A 16,693-nucleotide genomic window follows, 5' to 3' on the forward strand; every position below is an offset into this window, starting at 1 on the left:
GCCTATTTTTAATGTAGAAAGTGTCACCGTGGTCTGAATCTAGACTCTAGAGTTTAAGTATGCAGTTTGGGGCATTCAGATATTTATATATTCCATAAAATGGAAATAAACACTTCAATAAAATGTGTCTGCAGAAATAGTCATCTTTAATGTTTTCAAGGCATATTGCCACTACTTTATCATCTAAAGATGACATTTAATTCTATTTTTATAAATCACATGGAAGCAGGGCTAAAATGGAAGAATGATTTCTGACGTTGGGAAAGTACCACTTAAAGGACATCAGCTGTGAGGCTGGGTTTTTTTAATCTGCAAAAGTTTATATTTTTAAAGTTGCTATAAAGATTTCTGGAATTATAAGACACTCATAAATCAAATGTCTGACCACTGTTACAGACCTCCTTTCAAAAGTCAGAATTTCATCTGTAGAATTCACTGTTTTATGTTTTTGGATGATCATGAGTTTAGATACAGAAGATACTTGGCTTCTGAGGAGCTAATTCACATTGGGCAGAAATGACATAATATGGGAACATCCATCATAAAAATAAATCATATTTGTTATCTAACATCTAAGAAAGCAAGTATGTTATGTTCATTTAGAAAGAATGCAGAAAATAAATTGTAAGAGCTTGTTTGAGGTATGATTTTTTAAAGTTTACTTAAAAAACGAGCTAAGTGGGCCATATTCGCTTGGTCAAAATTACACAGGATGTGATTAGTACGATGTTTGTCGTCAGCCTGAAAAGAAAAACATAGCGATGTAAATCTAGATTTGCCAATCGAAGTATTCGATCCAGGTCCTACTGCCCCAGAAACAATGTGGTTCAAACCGTAAGTACGGTTGATTGCAAATCTGTTTGAGAATGTTTTCAGCAGTTGCAATAGCAGCCTCATGAAACATTTAAGGTGAAGGTGGTAATACACAGTACCATTTCTGGGCTGACAAGACCCATGGGGAATGCCTGTAAGTTTTGCCAAGTGGCTGCAAGGCCAAGGCTGCTGGTTTTTTCTGTTGTAGCAACATGACAGATGGTAGCGAGTCTGTCATTTGCTGTGCTTCCCTGACATCCTTCACTATGAATGAAATGTTGAGGGACAGAAGGGTCTGAGTTGTCTTTTGCACCAATTAAAGTCATAAATTAGCACCGTGAAGCCAGTGGAGTTATTGTGATGGCACAGAAAAGAATCTAGACGCAGCGACTGTAAATAGAAACAGTATGGTAAGTAGCTTCAATAAATGTAAAAAAACAGGAAATTGTTGAGCAACAGAATCAGGTCATAGGTATGCATACATATAATTACTTCAAAGATGTTACAAATGGCCCTCTAGTTGGTACCAGCGTTGTTGTTTTTATCAACAGGTTCCATTAAATGGAGCAAATAACAAAACATAATAATTAATCTGTTCTGTCGAAATGGGTATTATCTGTCTCATTGCCCCACATATACAGCAGGAGGAGAATCAATTACTTTGACTTATTTACTAAATATATATACATATAGAATAATAATAAAAAACCCTAAAAAAAAAAAGAGAAATACAACTGTGCTTTCCTACATTATAATCCATGCAGCGGGCATGGAAACAAGCCAATGTTTTTCTTTTTAAATAACCAGGCTGCTCAATGACAGCTTTCACAAGAGCTTAAACCACTACTCCCTTGAGTATGCAATTACCAAAGTATTAATAACAACAGGCAGAGTGCATCTTTTGCCAGCAGTGCAAGATGCAGAGCACTCTCCGCTTTCATTACACTCGGTGAGAGCTCTGGATCTCTTCTGCTCTTCCTACGCAGAAGGAGGGCATTCGCCATGCTGGATGATCACCCCCAAGCCAGAGGAAGTGGCCTTCTAGTATTTTTAAATGGGTATATTGTGTTATGCCAAACACATGCTGCTGGAATTAGGCTGGTTTTATGCCTTCCATCACACCGGGACATGAAACACCTTCACTGTTTCTCCTAAAATACTTGTTCAAAGCTGCACAACAAACCTGCAGCATGATACTCCTCTCGGAGCCCCTCTCCCCCTCCAGTCCGCAAAGCACCGAAGCAAGGGTGAACTCCAAACACTGCCTTAAGCAGACTATTCCCCTTCTTCTAAAGGAAGCACTTGTGGCAGAGTTTTGACTTATTGGGGCCGCTGTGTGCGGGTGCCCCAGGGAAATCTCCGCCTGGAGAACAGCACAGCACGGTGTCCGGTCTGCGACGACCACGGCGTCTTTGCAAAGCCATTCACTTCTTCCCACACCGACATGTCCAGATACCTTTATTCCAATTTTTCCAGAGGTACAACTATTTGGGGACACTATCGAACTGCATTGGAATGAACCACAGAATACAATTTTAAGTTCTCCCCATTTCAAATAGATGTATTTTTAAATGTCATGCCTGAAGTCACATTTAAAAAGTGCCAATGATAAAAGCATGCCATCTACCGCAGACACACCAGGCCAGGCCCTCGGGAGACGTCGTTCTCCCCGCGGAGGGAGAAACGGGGATCTCCCGCTGCAGTAGGGTATCTCACAAAGGAAGGCGGCCACGGCAGACCACTTCCAGCTCGGCATGGGCCGTGGCGCGCTCCTGCTTGCCGCCTCCTGGCAGCACCGCCTGGCACCGCGGGCGAGTGGGTGACAGCTTTGAAAACACTTCCAGCTGGTGCCGTCACAGCTTCACTACTTAAATATTGCATGGTATTAAAGAAGAAACAGATGGAACCAAGTCACCCCCTAACGTGCGGTTAACGCACGCTAAATATATGGCCTAAAACCTCGTGAACAGTCCTCTCGAAGCCATCCTTCCCCCGAGAAGGGCGCACCACCAGCCGGCCAGCACAGCGCTGCGCCAGCGCACCTCGCTTGTGAAAATCCCCCTTCGCTTCTGATCCTTTAACGCGAGTGTCTATCGTTTCGTGCCCGCAAGAAAAAAAATGGTTTAAGTGGTCACATTTTAGCGCCAAGGGAAAAAAAAGGCAGCTTATTCGACACGCAGCCCTCGACGGCAGCGCTCGGCCTCGCCCCCCCGCATAGCCCCTTCCAGCCCCCCCGCCGCCCCCGCCCCCGCCCCCTTGCGCATGAGCACTAGCGCCCCGCCCCGCGGCGGCGCGCGCACCCCCGTCCCCTCCCCGGGGCGGCGCGGAGCGGAGCGGCGCGGCCCCGCCCGGGGCGCGGGGAGATGACGTCAGCGGCGGGCGGCGGGCGGGCGGCCATGGTGCGCGGGCGCTGAGCGGCGCGGTGGCAGCGGCAGCATGTCGGGGCAGAGCGCCGTGTCGGACCCCCAGCACCCGGCGCGGCTGCTGCGGGCGCTCAGCTCCTTCCGCGAGGAGAGCCGCTTCTGCGACGCGCACCTGGTGCTGGACGGCGAGGAGATCCCGGTGCAGAAGAACATCCTGGCGGCCGCCAGCCCCTACATCAGGTGCGGCGGGCGGCGGCGCGGCCCGGGGCTCCCCCCGGCACCGGGGCTGGGGCCGGCACCGGGACGGGCTGGCGGCCAGGCCCGGCCCGGCCCGGCCCGCCGGGGGCGCCGCCGCCGGCGCCATGACTCGGCCGGAGGCCGCGGGGAGCGGAGCCGCTTCTGGCCGCGGGTCGCTGGCGCCGGGCGGCGGCGCGGGAAGGGCCCCGCCGGGGCGGCCGCGCTCCCCGGTCCCCGCTCTCCGCCCCCGGCATCGCGGGCCCGGCTGGGCCCGGCGGCGCGGCCCGGCGAGGCTGCGGGGGGGCCCCCGGCCGGGGGCGGCGTCCCGCTGTTGGCAGCGCTTCCGGGGCCTGGGGGCGCCGGGCTCTGCGTCTGCGGGGTGCCTGGTGGAGTCAGCGCTTGGGGGGTTCCTTCCTTTTTTTGGGGTGTTTTTTGGCAGCACGTGAGGCTCCAGGCAGCGGGGATGGTTCTGGAGCACGTCCCTCCTCAAACTTAAACTGTCTTTGTCCCCTCTGCTTTCCCTTGTGTCCTTACAGCGTGTGTGACATACCCGAGAAGCTGCCGGCGGTGCAGGGACCACGGCCCTCTGGCAGCGGCTGTCGGCAGCCCGTGCGGTCGGAGCCGCGCTGCGCTTGCGGCTGGGCTGCGCTCAGGGGGACAGGCGCGTTCAGCACAGTCATGGTGCCGGGGCTGGCCGGCGCGCTGTCCGTCCTGGCTGAACTTCCAGGGAAACCCTCTGCCAGAGAGGTCCTGGGCAGCACTGCCAGCTCGCCTTGTACGCTCAGTGGCGAAGACTCCGCTGGCATAAAATAGAAAAAGTGTACCCTAATGCCTTCATATTTTCATAGTACCTATCTGCATTTCTGGGAGAGTAAATGAAACGTACAGGGGGTGAATTCCACTGTAGTGGTGGTGCTTTTCTTTCTTTTCCTTTTTTCAAAGGTCGTACCACTTCCAGGTAATGAAGACGTGAATTTTTGTCTTGGCGTGTGAGGAAGGAGCAGACCTTTCAGTCTCACGTAAACTTAGGGTTATCATAAGACTGTAGCAGACTTCTGCTTTGTGATTCTGTGGTCTTTTAGGCAGTGTGATATTTTTGGGTGATGACTGTAGCTGTGATGATTGTAGAGCTTCAGCATTCTTAAAGGTATAAAAATAAACTGAGAATGAATAGAATTTAAAGTTGGTGATTAGCTTTTAGCTGCATGTCAGTGATGGACAGGGTTAAAGGAGCAGTGTTCTGACCTTTCAAGTTAAAATCTAAGGGCCTGATTTTTCCATAATACACAGACTGGTGTTATGCATCAGCTAGCAAGGCTGAGGAGTAAAATGAAGTAAAACTCACAAAAATAAGAGCAGCAAGGACTTGCAAAATGACAACAAAAAAGCTGAAGCACCAGTAGTCATTTTTTCAATTCATGTCTTGAGAAGTGGTTATGGAAGACTGTGATGAAAGGCTAATTGGAGATATGAGGTCAAAATAAATATGAGTAGTTGATCAATACTCTTCAAAATGCCAGGATGATCTTTAGCTTGTTGATCATCATTACGCATCGTTTAGATGGCCCTGTGTCGTATCTGAAGTTAGTGTCCTACCAAAGACCCCTCTGCTGAGAAGAAAGGTTTGGTTTAAATGGAAAGAGGCCATATTCTTGGAAAAACTGCTACTCTACTGTACTTATCATATGGGTTTATGTGAACTGTGCAGCCTTTTGCTATGAAAAAGGCTACTTAGTTAAAAGATACCATAAGTTATTCTACAGAAAAGATCTTTTTCATAGAATTTCATCTTTAAGTACTGCATTTTGTCATTCATCTCTGAAAAATGTCCTGGGAAACATGAGCTAATAAAGTGTATGTGAAGAGTCAGAGAGCCAGACATAGCTATGTTAACAACAACAAAGCAGTCATTAGAGTTGTGGTTGTTTTAAACTTTAAATGGTTCAGGTTCACATCCCATCAAGGAACTCATTAGCTATGTGTGAATGTAGGTTACATGTATTAATATATAAATATCTTTTTTTTAAGCTTACTCATGTTTTTTCCTTGGGCTTGTGATGGGTAGTGAACTATAAATACCACAAACCAATTTTTTCTGTGGCGCATTGAGAAGCACATCTGTCTTGCCTGCCTTTGCAGAGCCTAATTTTTACCTGTGCTGCTTGTCTCCCTGCTTTCCACCACTCCAGGATCTCTTTCTTACTCCAGCTGCTCTCTCTGTTGGGTAGAATTGGTCAGATAGGTGGCCGATATTGGAGAAGTTAGTTTCTAAGCCAAAATTAACATTTCAGTGGCTCTTTTTAGAGATAAAAATCACCGTTAGCCTGTCCCTAGTTTCTGCAAGTATTTAGTCCTATTTCTTTTGACTGTTTTTTTTAATAAAATGACTTTTTTTTAAATGTAAAAAGTTACTAGAGGACACCCATGAATCTTACGTTGTATGTATTGGAAGCTAGATGATTGCAAAGCATGCTTTGGTACCAGAGTCTGACTCTCCAAGTGTCAATTAATTTAGATTGCTTTCATTTCAAAATTCCAACATAAAGCTCACAACATCTAGTAACCAATTTCAGAAATATAACTGGGTAGAAAAGTGAGTGGGCATGGGAAATGTGTGCCTGGCAGTGAGGCAGTGGCGGGATTAGCTGGCGCTCTGTCCTCTGTTTCTGGCTTTGTCTTTTATGCTCTGACTGGGGGCAAGCTGGGGGCAGGCTGAGAAGCCCCGTAGGGTTTGCGCGAGTGCTCAGTTTCGGGTGTGAGTGGGAAAATAAGTAAGCATGGGTTTTTCTGAGGGGGCGGCTTGGGCGTGAGCAGTCTGTGCTGAGGGATTTGTGTGGCCACAGAGAGGAGCGCTACCTGTTTGTGGTTTTGCATGGAGGCTGTTTGGCTGCCTGGTTGTGACTAGGACACTTCTAAATTACAGTGCCGTGGTTTCCCTCTAGTTATTTGGCAACTGGATTATCCATGGAGCTCGAAAATGGCAGCTTCTGAGGGAAGAGGGAGGACGTGAAGATGAAGCAGCAGCACGCAGCAGTTTTGCCAGTGTTGCTGGTCCCATCCGTCTTTCTCTTCCGTAGGCTAGCTTCTGCAGGCATGGGAAAAACTGCTGGATTTATGAGTAAACTTGCTGTCTGTGGTACCAGTAAGACTTTAATTTTTGTGGTAGTTTGATTCTTGAGGTCTTGCCTCAACTGCTTAATGCCAAGTCCCTCGAGGCTCTGAGGGCAGTGAGGTCTGGGGCGGCTGTGTGAATTCCCGCAGAGCGGCCCTGTACGCGCAGGCTTATCTAATCCCTTCGTGTGCCCCCGGAGCAAACCCTGCCGCTTGCCAAAACCAGAAACCTCCCTGCATATCTCTAACATCTTGTGGTCTGTTCCTGAGCCTGAGAAAAGGAGAATCCCAAATGAAGGCGCTTCTCTAAGTCAAAGCGTGGTTTGGCTTAATGGGATATGGCTATGCGTCCCAGAGAAGTTAAATTGGAGCCAGGTTAGCCCATGGTTTCTCTGTGCTATAACAAATCAGCCAGAAGTCTGCACTTTTTTTTCCCCTGAACACAGTTTTTGTCCCAGCAATATCCCGAATGCAGACAAAATCCTGCTGCCCAAGCTGTGTTTCTGTTGGTTTTAACTTATTTGATTCGTGAGCCTAGTATGAATTATACTGGCGTAAGAGTGCTTTTGGCAGGATAAACTATGTTTACACTGGGAAGTTTGGCATTAGTAGTAGCATATATCCCCAAACCTTTTATAGGATAGATTTGGTCTAAGTATTCCTGGTATCCTCAACAGTAGGAGCAAATGTTCTCCTCCTCACAGACCTGTTGCTCTCTAGCGTGAGTAGTTTGTGGCCAGCTGAAGTTTGCAGCTCTTGACAATTTGGTAGCGCACTGCCTGCCAGCCCGTATAGCAGGGTGCTCGGAGGAACTGCTTTAACAAGGAGAATGTTTGAACTCAAATTCTGAGATAAACTGAATGTTGCTGCACAGTGATTGTTCCGTTCTTCTGTCTTTAGCACGGTATTTGAAATTAAATGAAGCTTTTCTTGTTATCTTAGCATGTTTTATTTTCACGCATATGCATGAACAGATTACAGATGGATACGTATGTGCAATACTGCTGTACAAGGCTCTCCTAACTCAGTAAAGGATCTACTACCATATTTCCATCTCTCTTTTGGGGTGGGGGCTCTATTATGCTTACCTGGAAAATGAAAAATTAAGTTCATATTGTTTTCTGTTCACTTTAAAAAAAAAAAAAAAAAGCTGTACTCTTTTCTAAATTAGCTTTGGTGAGAAGTGATGTGACTGTGTTTACGTGTTCTCACTTGTGCAGTTCAGCTTTCTGATGCCCCCTGAGCCTTGTAGAGCAGCTGGCCTTGTAAGACCCTTGCACAACCAGAAAACTAAACCGTGCCCTCTGCCATTCTGCAGCTGATTTCGGGGGAGCCCTGCTCGGGAATGCTCTCCGTCACCGTGTCCGTGGTTCTTTCCGCTAAGCACTGCTCACCTGTGCTTTGAGTTGTCACAAAGTCTGTGAGAAGGCAGCCAACTAAAACGTCTTTGTTGTATAAATTTACCGAGCGTTGCTGAGCCCTGGTGTGAAACCGGGATGTGACAGGTTGTCCTGCGGCTTGGTGGGAGAGCTGGGCTTGGCCCTGGGCAGATCTCGTCCCACAGCGGTCCCGTGGCGGGGTAACAACACGAGGTGGAAGCCAACGTGTGCCAGTTGCTTCTGCTGCTCATTTCCCGCTAGCCATTTGTTCGATTTATGCTGGCATTTATAAAAAGACCTTTTGAACGGCGTTCCAGAACTCTGTCTATTTGTGACTAATACCGAAATCGCTAATGAACTGCTGTTGAAGTCGGGAGGTACTTTGGTAATCAGGACCTTGTTTTCCCAAGTGTTTTAGCTGAACCGCTGTTTCAGGTCAAAGACACGAGCCTGCCCTCCCCTTCTGGCAGTCTGCTCTTCGCATCCCTGCATGCCGCCAGCGCAAGGGGTTGCAGCGGCTGCCTCGTCCCGGAGGGTTTAAAGCCACACCGTAGCCACAATTCCTTACAAGAAATTTGTGCCGTTTTCCTGGGAACTGTACAGGACGTTGTGGCAGTTTCAACTCTTGTATGAAATTTGGACAGATCAGCAGGCCGGATTTTTCCTCCTGACTTTTAAAGCTGTGTTTTTCAGATAGGGAACATTTTCCCCATGAAACTGAAGTGTCACCTGTGATGCTTTAGCGATATCTGCCTTAGTCGCTCTTTGTAAAGTCTATAACTTTGAGAAGCAGCAAATCCAAATAGTGGCCAAGTCCAGAAACCCTGTGTACGTGGCATGGCTCGGAGAAGCGCTCCCGTGTGCGTTAGGTCTGAGCGAGTAACTGAGGGGCAACCGCGGCAAGGGTTTGTTAGGAGCTTACGATGGGGTTTAAGAAGCACCGATGGGGTTTAAGAAGCGCCGTGCCAGGCTTGCACGGGGAGTTGTTAATTATGTTCCTGTCCTAACAAGCCCCCAGAAGACGGCCTGAGGGAAGGAAGCAGAAAGGCTCTTGCCCAGCTCGGAAGAGAAAGCAAATTCGGCTGGGCCTCTTCTATGTGTCCGGCTCGGGCAGAAGGGGAAATCGGGGCATCCTGGCTACGCAGGAGGACTCGGAGGTGAAACAGCGTGGCCTTGCGCTGTCTGAAGACACAGTTCTGTACGTGCACGCTTGGAGGGGCAAGTTGGGGTGGAAAGAGATGTGGTGGAATGGAGATTTTCGGGATGTCTGGGTAATTGATACTCTCCAGGTAGCCTTTACGCCTGTGTTAATTGCCTCGCTTGGCAAAATCTTTATTATTAAGAGGACATTTCTATTAATTACTTTTCTTGCATGCTTGAGAGTATTTTGTGGCTGGAACAGGGCTGTTCTGGAGGCGCAAACTCGTCTGAAGAAAGCGGTGTGGAGAGCTGAGCAGTCTGGCATCTGGTTGAATCTGCTTTGCTTGCGTTGGTCCCAGCTGCAGATGAGGACTAGCCCACGTGAGAATTAGGTGTTTGACAGTCTTGCAGAATTCGTCTCTTCTTGGCGCTCTACTCGTCCAGACCTCTCGATTCATCCGTGGTACAAAGCTCCCTCCCTCGGCCCCGCTGGCGCGGCACTGCCACGCTGGAGTACGGGTTCCTTGTCTCCCCTAGGTCCTCTTCACCGCTGCTGCATATAGCCGAGAAAAGGAACAAAAAACCGCTGTTATGGACAGCTCTGAAATGTTGTTGCCTCTCAAGGAAGTAAGTTCTGAACGCCAGGTACTCAGCGACTGTTTTGTGTCCTGGGGCGTGTTGGTTTATATCAACTGAGCAACTTTAAGCTGCCTAATACAACTGTTCTTATTTATGGACACGTTTAGTACTTTGAATTGTAGATGCTCGGCTCATTTCTTGTGCTGGTGAAATCCATGCTTCTGTTTCCTTTTTCTTCTTGGCTGTGCCGTCACTCTTCCTGCAGTCTTGCAGACCTCAGTTTTCCAGCTCCCAGCGTATTTAGATTTTGGTACTTTCCTCAGTTGGGTTCTCGCAGAAACACAGTGCTTGTTGCCTCTTCCGACTGTCCTGCGGTATTACACGTGCACTTTGATTTTAGGTGTTCTTCTTTCTTCCCAGCAGTTGTGGAAATGCTAGTTAGACTCCGATGTGTTTTTCTTCTATGTGCTGTAAGAACAAGATGAGATATAAAGACCCCATAAAATGAAGTTTTTTCAGAGAGTTCATTGAGGCTTTCCAAATGTGGTTTCAGTAAGTCACAGAAATGTTTAGGTTATTAGAGACGCTACACAGCACTGCATTCTTTAATATTTTTAATCCCAGATTTAACCATGTGGGCATGTTGCTGTACTTGTTCCTTTTAAGAAAGCATTTTAGTAAATTTAAAAGCAGAGTTAACTTGACAGAAAACACATTTTCAGGTAAGATAATGTTCAGTCCTTGGTTTAAAGCTGTATCCCAGAAATGCTTGCCTTCTCCCTTCCAAGGAAGTCGTGGTTCCAACCTGCTGCCTGACAGATATAACAGTACTGTCAGTAGAAAGTTGCTTATAATTTTCAGCTGACGTGGAGTGAAAGTCTGATGAATCATCTATTTAGTCAGTGAACTTGAGCATCCCTTGAAGCACAAAAATGTCACAAGTGTCATACTGATTTAGTCTCCCGAGAAGATGCTTTGACCAGTACTTCATGTTAGCTAGCTTGCTGCCTGCTAAGGAAAAGGGCTATTTAGATGCTAAAAACCCCCAAACAAACCTTTTCCAAATTCAATGGCACAAAGTGTCACATGTGAAAAGGTATTTCTTATATAAGAAGGTACATCCACGAACCTGTCCCAGAAGTGTCGTGTTGTGAAAAGTATTTCTTATATAAGAAGGCACATCATAAATCTGTGCTTCGTGTGGCAAGAGAGCTGGGTCAGCTCCCACCAGCTGCAGGCACAGGTTTGCTTTGTGCAGCAGACAAGGTGTCTGGCTGAGGCCATCGGTGCCCAGCAGCCAGCTCCTCCACCTCGCTTGGGTTTGTGACTTGTTTGTAGTCTCACCTGCTACAGTTTTTATTTCTCTCTCTCTCTCTCTCTCTCTCTCTCTTTTTTTTTTTTTTTTTGCCTTAAGTTGGCTAAAAAACCAGAGCGAATTTAGGTGGTACATAGAGGTGCATAGAAGCCCTGAGAGTCCCTCCGTGGAGGCCGTGTTAGTCGAGTGTGTGTTCTGTCTACTTAGGGCTAACTCGCGTGTTTAGGCAAGACGGGCTGGTTGGGAGTAATCTCTCATTTAGATTATAATCTAATTCTGGATGAGATCAGTGTAATCAAGAGTCGCTTCAGATTTTTGGGGTAAACAAGCTCTTCGTTGGGCCAAGCCTGTGAGCCCTGGACACCTACCCTCTGCTGCTGTGGAAGGAATTGCTTTGTTCTGTTTTCTACCCTGGCCGACTTAAAATTTTGGCTGACTTTTCATTTTTCTGTCCACGGGAAACTTTCAGCTGTTCCTAGTCGTTGTTCCTCTTAAACAAAGCAAGGCGACTTCTCCAGGTTTTTATGCTGAGCTAAGTGGACTGTTTTGCCTTGAGACCTGGAGCTGCAGTTAACTACAGATAATCTTGAAAAGAGAGGCATAGCCAGAATGCCCGGAGAGCTGGCGCTCGCAGCAGGGTGTGGTGGAGACAGCCTTAATGCCTGCTGCTAAAGGCCAGGGTGCGACCTCAAAGAAAACCTAGCGATTTGGTTGTAAAAGGTCTTTCTGGAGGAGGGGAGAGGGCGGGGTTAGCTGCTGCATCATGTTTTTGTCTGACCTATTTAATTACGTGTTTATTATTTCTTTTGTTTTTGCATGCAGGAAGACCAGCCTTGGTGGGGGAAAAGTGTTGCAGATATAAAGGCAGACACATAAGACTCATGAGCCCACATAAGGAAGCCTAAATTAGGAGACTAAATTGATGGTGTTTGCATTGAAACCAGAACTTTTTAAGTTTTCTCCTTATCGATGCAAAAGCTCGAAATACCGACTTGCCAATTTTGGTGCTCCTTAATGTCTTGCGGTGATCCTGTTCTAGCTTGGGCCTGAGTCACAACTGTGAGCATGTTTTAGTCTCAGTGCATGTCTTTGCCGGTAACTTTGGTTAGAGGTGTGACTTCTCTTTAAAGTGCTGGCTTGAGAAGGCCAGAACAGTGGTGCCGGTATATTGGCGTATGTTGGCAAAATGACTGTATTACTCTTTGGCTTGGCAGGATTGTTTTGCTGCTTCAGTCCTAAGATTTCCTAACGTAGCAGTATTGGCAAGGCTTTTCTAGTGTACGCTGGCCCTTATGGTTAGTCTGCTTGGAGCAAAATCATTCCTTCTGAAAGAAGCTGTCTTTCCAAATTGAAGATATTTCCCTCTTGTCTCTTGAAGTTTTGTTTCTGACGCTGTACTACGCTTTATAAGCAGGTCAGTGGAACTGCATTGTTGGCTACTTTTCCCATCATTGCAGTGCAAAAAGTTTTGATTTATTTTAACCTCTGCTCTTTTCTCATTGTAAAGTATCAAAACCAAAGCAACTGGCTGGGTTTCCCAGATTTTCCGATTACTGTTGACTGTAAATATTGCGAACCTACTTGAGGTGAGTGTGGTCTGGGAAGATACTCCTTTGGGAGGGTGTAATCTTGGGAGAGGTGTTTTCTTTACCCGATTAGGTACAAATATACCAGCACTCTAAGGATTAAAGCCTTCCAAGAACTATACTGTTATTTTCTTATGTCACTGTTGTAGAAATACATTGGGTTATCTTTCCATAACACAGTTTGCAAATAAGGTAAAGACTTTGAAGATAAAACTATTCCCACAGAATTGTGTCTCACTCGGTTGGGAAAGCAAACTTTATACGTGGTGTTTGAGGCCTTTGTTTTGTCTGTCTTTTTTTTATCTTCCCCCCTTCTGAGGTCAGCCATAAAAGATAAGAACAACCGGTTTTCACGCACAAAGCCCCTTTCTGATTGGGCTTTGCTTGCATCTTGGTTTAAAAAGTGTATTAAAAAAAGAAGGAAAAAAAAAAAGGTGAGTTGGAGATTCAACTTAATTTGACCAAGAACTGTGGACGGTTTTAAATTTCTTTCTCTTTTTTTTTTGAAGATTTGAATCTGTGACCAGTTCTATGCTGTTGGATGTGCATTGTGATTCCTAGCAGTATCAAAACTTGTTCTTAAGCCCTTATTTTCATTTGAATGGTTGCCCTGCTCAGGTTGTTGCCTACCTTTGCAGAAGAGCCGCTTGAATCTTTCCTTTGTGCTGCCTGATGCAGTGACGTTTCAGATGACTCATTAGGATCGTATGCTTTGAGTAAGGTGGAGGAGCAGATTCTGACTTTGCGTGTCTATAATACAACAGTTGTTTTTATGGCTGGTATATGCCAAGCTGTTTTCCTGATGTGTATGAGAGATTTTGTAATTCTCGGGCAGTGTTTGTAAAACATTTGATTTATGTTCCTGTAGAAATCGGAAGCAATTTTGTCTTACAGCAGTAATCTCTTTATTTGAACAAGCGAAAACCCATTTTTAAAGTGCTTAAAGTACAGACTCAAGCTGCTGAAAATTAAATGACTTAAGAGAGGGAAGGAGTTTTGGGGGCGGTTTGCCTGTTTTCCTCTCTCCAGCTCTTCCCAGCTGCGTATGCATCTCTTACAGTCAACTGCGCTCTGCTCCCAGGCGATAACTTTTCTTTTTTCTGTGAGGTTCTTTTTCCTTTTAATTCTTGATGTTCTCCTCTTTCATCTGCGTTAGGGAAGACTGAGGCAGCCTTTTCTCCTGTGGTCTGGCAAATTAAAGTGTGCTTGGGGTAAGCAGACGTGCCGTGCCGAGGGGAAGCTCCGGGGCCGGCGTTGGAAGCGGCCGTGCTGCGGTTGGGCAGATCTCCGCACGCCGACTCGGTGACTTCCAGGGTCTGGCCGTGCAAATCGTAGTCCGAATAAATCGCTGCGGGGAAGAGCAGAACAGGGAAAGAAAATGCCCCTTCCTGGGAGGGAAGGGAGGTCGAAAAACCTGTGTTTAAATTTGGAGCTTTTCTGCTGAAGTGGAATTTGCTGGAGAACCACAGTTAAAACCAGCTTTTCGTAACCTGCTGTCTGCTCCCATTTCATCTGACCCGGCAACAAATGTGTTTGGAAACTTTCTCTGTTGCGTGTATTAGGACCAGGATGCCTAAACTTCAGTCCGCTAGCGAGGCGTGGAAGTGGGTGCGATGGCAGCTGATACCGGGTGAGGCAAGGGGCGGTGTTTCCTTTCTCTTCTTGCATACGCCCTCCCTCCTCCTCCTCCTCCTCCTCCTCCTCCTCCTCCTCCCTTACCAAACACTTCCACACTGGACTCGCAGTTTTCTCTTAATCTTTCTTAACCTGTTTTTAACCTTTCTCAGCTCTAAACCTAGTGATAATACATCCCTTTTCTCACCGTTTTGTTTTTTCCTCTCCTCCCGTCAGCCCGTAGCTGTCTCGCAGGGCTGATCAAAGCCGCAAGGAGCCCCTCCAGCTGCCGTGGGCAATGGTTCTTGTGCTGTGCTCTGGAAATCTCCCCGTCGAAGGAGAGAGCCTAGTAACTTAAGTTAAGGATGTCTGACTGATAGGTGAGGTAGCTGCCGTTTCTCGGGATAGGTGATAGTTTGAAACTAACCAAGATGCATTTGTACAGTGTGAATATTGTCTATGAGTAACTTTGGAGGTCCTGGGACTTGTGTGTTTTCTTTTAGAAAGAGAAGAATGATGTTCTCAAGGTTATTTTTTTTCGTGCTAGGTGTTTGTATGTTTTGGTTGACATCAGTGCTTTCCCCCCGCCCTCCTTCAGATAAACAATTGTGGCCTCAAATAATACACAGCAATTAGAGCACCTCGGCTGATGGCTGGCTGGGCCCAGGGCTCTGAACAACACTTGCTGGTTTCTAGGAGGTGTCTGTGTAAAGTCCGTGCGAGGAGGTGGTTTGGCTTGGGTGTGTGCCGGGGATGGGAAGATGAAAGTTGATGATAAACAGCGCCAGGCCTTACAGCAATCTCCCCATTAGTGCTGGCATGCGGCTTGTTTATTCTGCGCCTTGCGTCTGGCTTAAAACCCACAAGGCCCTGAAATACCCAGGCGCTGTGCAGGTACTGCTGGGTCTCTGCCCCTGTCAGATCACATCCCAGCTTGCTGTGTCTTTTTTTTCCTGGTAATTCCTAGAAGGATGCTGCAGATTTTGAGAACTTTTATGTTAAAATAACAGAAAATGCAATTTCATTCCGGGAGACAAGACGTAGCTTTTGTTAAAAGTGGAGAAACCCCAAACTCAACTATGATTAGTGTACATAAAGTTGAGATTTTGTTTGGATAGACTTGAAAATCCGTGTAAAGACACAGTGGTTAAATCAAAGCAGTATTAGAGTTCAAAACACTTGCATTGAGTGTGCACGTGTGCTCTCGTTCTGTGAAGAACGTACATATTGCACGTGCTGTGTGCTGGCGCTCGGGGGAGGACGGGGCAAGCTGAGGTGCAGGTTGTGCAGTATTGCTGGAACTATCTCCTCAGCTTAGCGGCTTTCAACTGACAAGTCACAGATCTGTTTCTGCCAGTGCAGCCTCTGCTTTACTGTAGGTCATGCAGAATGTATTTAATTAATCTTCCAGGTGTCAAGAAAAAAAAATCGTAATATTTCGAATTACGCTGCTGCTGTAAATACTGCTATTTGTATAACTCGCGCTAGGTGCTGTACAAATACAGAATGAAGAAGCTTGGCGTCAGACGGCTTAGTCATGTGCATGAATCAGAACGGTGCCGAGTCTGAGAGTGTCCAGATAACGAGATGGATCTTCTGCAGCCCAGAAAAGCTGTGAGGAAGCAAGTCCACAAATATGACTGACTTAGGGGCTAAAATTACCACGATTATTCACACTTTGAAATCACTTGCTATAGGCGAGGATATTATTTAATGGGAGTAGTATCTTACTTTGTGAGAAACTAATTTATTCCGAGTAAGTGAAGCAGAATCTGGCTCTTAGGTAAATCATATTTATGTCGTTACTCAACGTGAGTAAGGATAGCGGGCAGCAGTGACAAATTAAGACATTTGCAGCTTGGCTAAGCCACTGCTTTTCACATTGAGAAGCTAATTATATGTAAGAAAGATATTGGAATGAATATTAAAATGTTTTTAAAGGCTTTTCTTTAAATGGATGTAGTGATATAATCAGGTAGTGAAGCCAACTTTTCTGGTCCTTTCATGTTATATTTTTAGTTCCTTAAAGTATGAAAGTAGTGTTTAAAGTTATCACCTCTTAGCTCTGGTGGCTGTTTTACTGGTTTGGTGGACAGTGTTCCTCTCCGAACACTCGGAGTGTGCTTTCCTGGAAAAGTGTCTGTGCTAACGTGATGGAAAGCCAGCTCTGCTGCCGCGGCATTATTTCAGCATCGCCTTCCCCCCCGTTCTCCTTCGTTCTGTTCAAAAGAACATCAAACTGTTCCTGAAATACGTGTGTGTGTGTATTTATATATAGTATATTATATATTTATTATATAAATTACTGTTTGTAGTATTTAAATGACTCATAAGTAAAGTGTCCAATGGTTTAGATGGATATTTAAAGCTTGATTCAGCAGAATACAGTCAAGTTCCTAGAACTGTGAGCGTGCAGTTCGGTTGTGGCCAGATATAATGACAGGCTGATAACATCATAAACTACACAAAATAGTAATGCAATCAAAATACCTGTGCTGCCAGTGTAGATTCTGCTCATTGTAATGATTTTTTTGGTAAAGTGTTTTTTTGGGGGGG

At 46.2% G+C, this 16,693-nt stretch overlaps 1 protein-coding gene across 1 annotated transcript in view; it reads left to right on the forward strand.

Annotated features, from left to right (window-relative positions):
• The first annotated feature begins 3,135 nt into the window (after nt 1–3,135).
• GAN (gigaxonin) overlaps nt 3,136–16,693 on the forward strand; it is a 43,184-nt gene continuing 29,626 nt past the window's right edge. Inside the window, exon 1 of the mRNA XM_064519747.1 lies at nt 3,136–3,416. Within this exon, the coding sequence (XP_064375817.1) occupies nt 3,250–3,416 (167 nt within the window). The 5' untranslated portion in view covers nt 3,136–3,249. The remainder of the gene's footprint in view (nt 3,417–16,693) is intronic.

Source organism: Dromaius novaehollandiae, chromosome 13 (assembly GCF_036370855.1).
Source record: "Dromaius novaehollandiae isolate bDroNov1 chromosome 13, bDroNov1.hap1, whole genome shotgun sequence".
NCBI lineage: Eukaryota > Metazoa > Chordata > Aves > Casuariiformes > Dromaiidae > Dromaius > Dromaius novaehollandiae.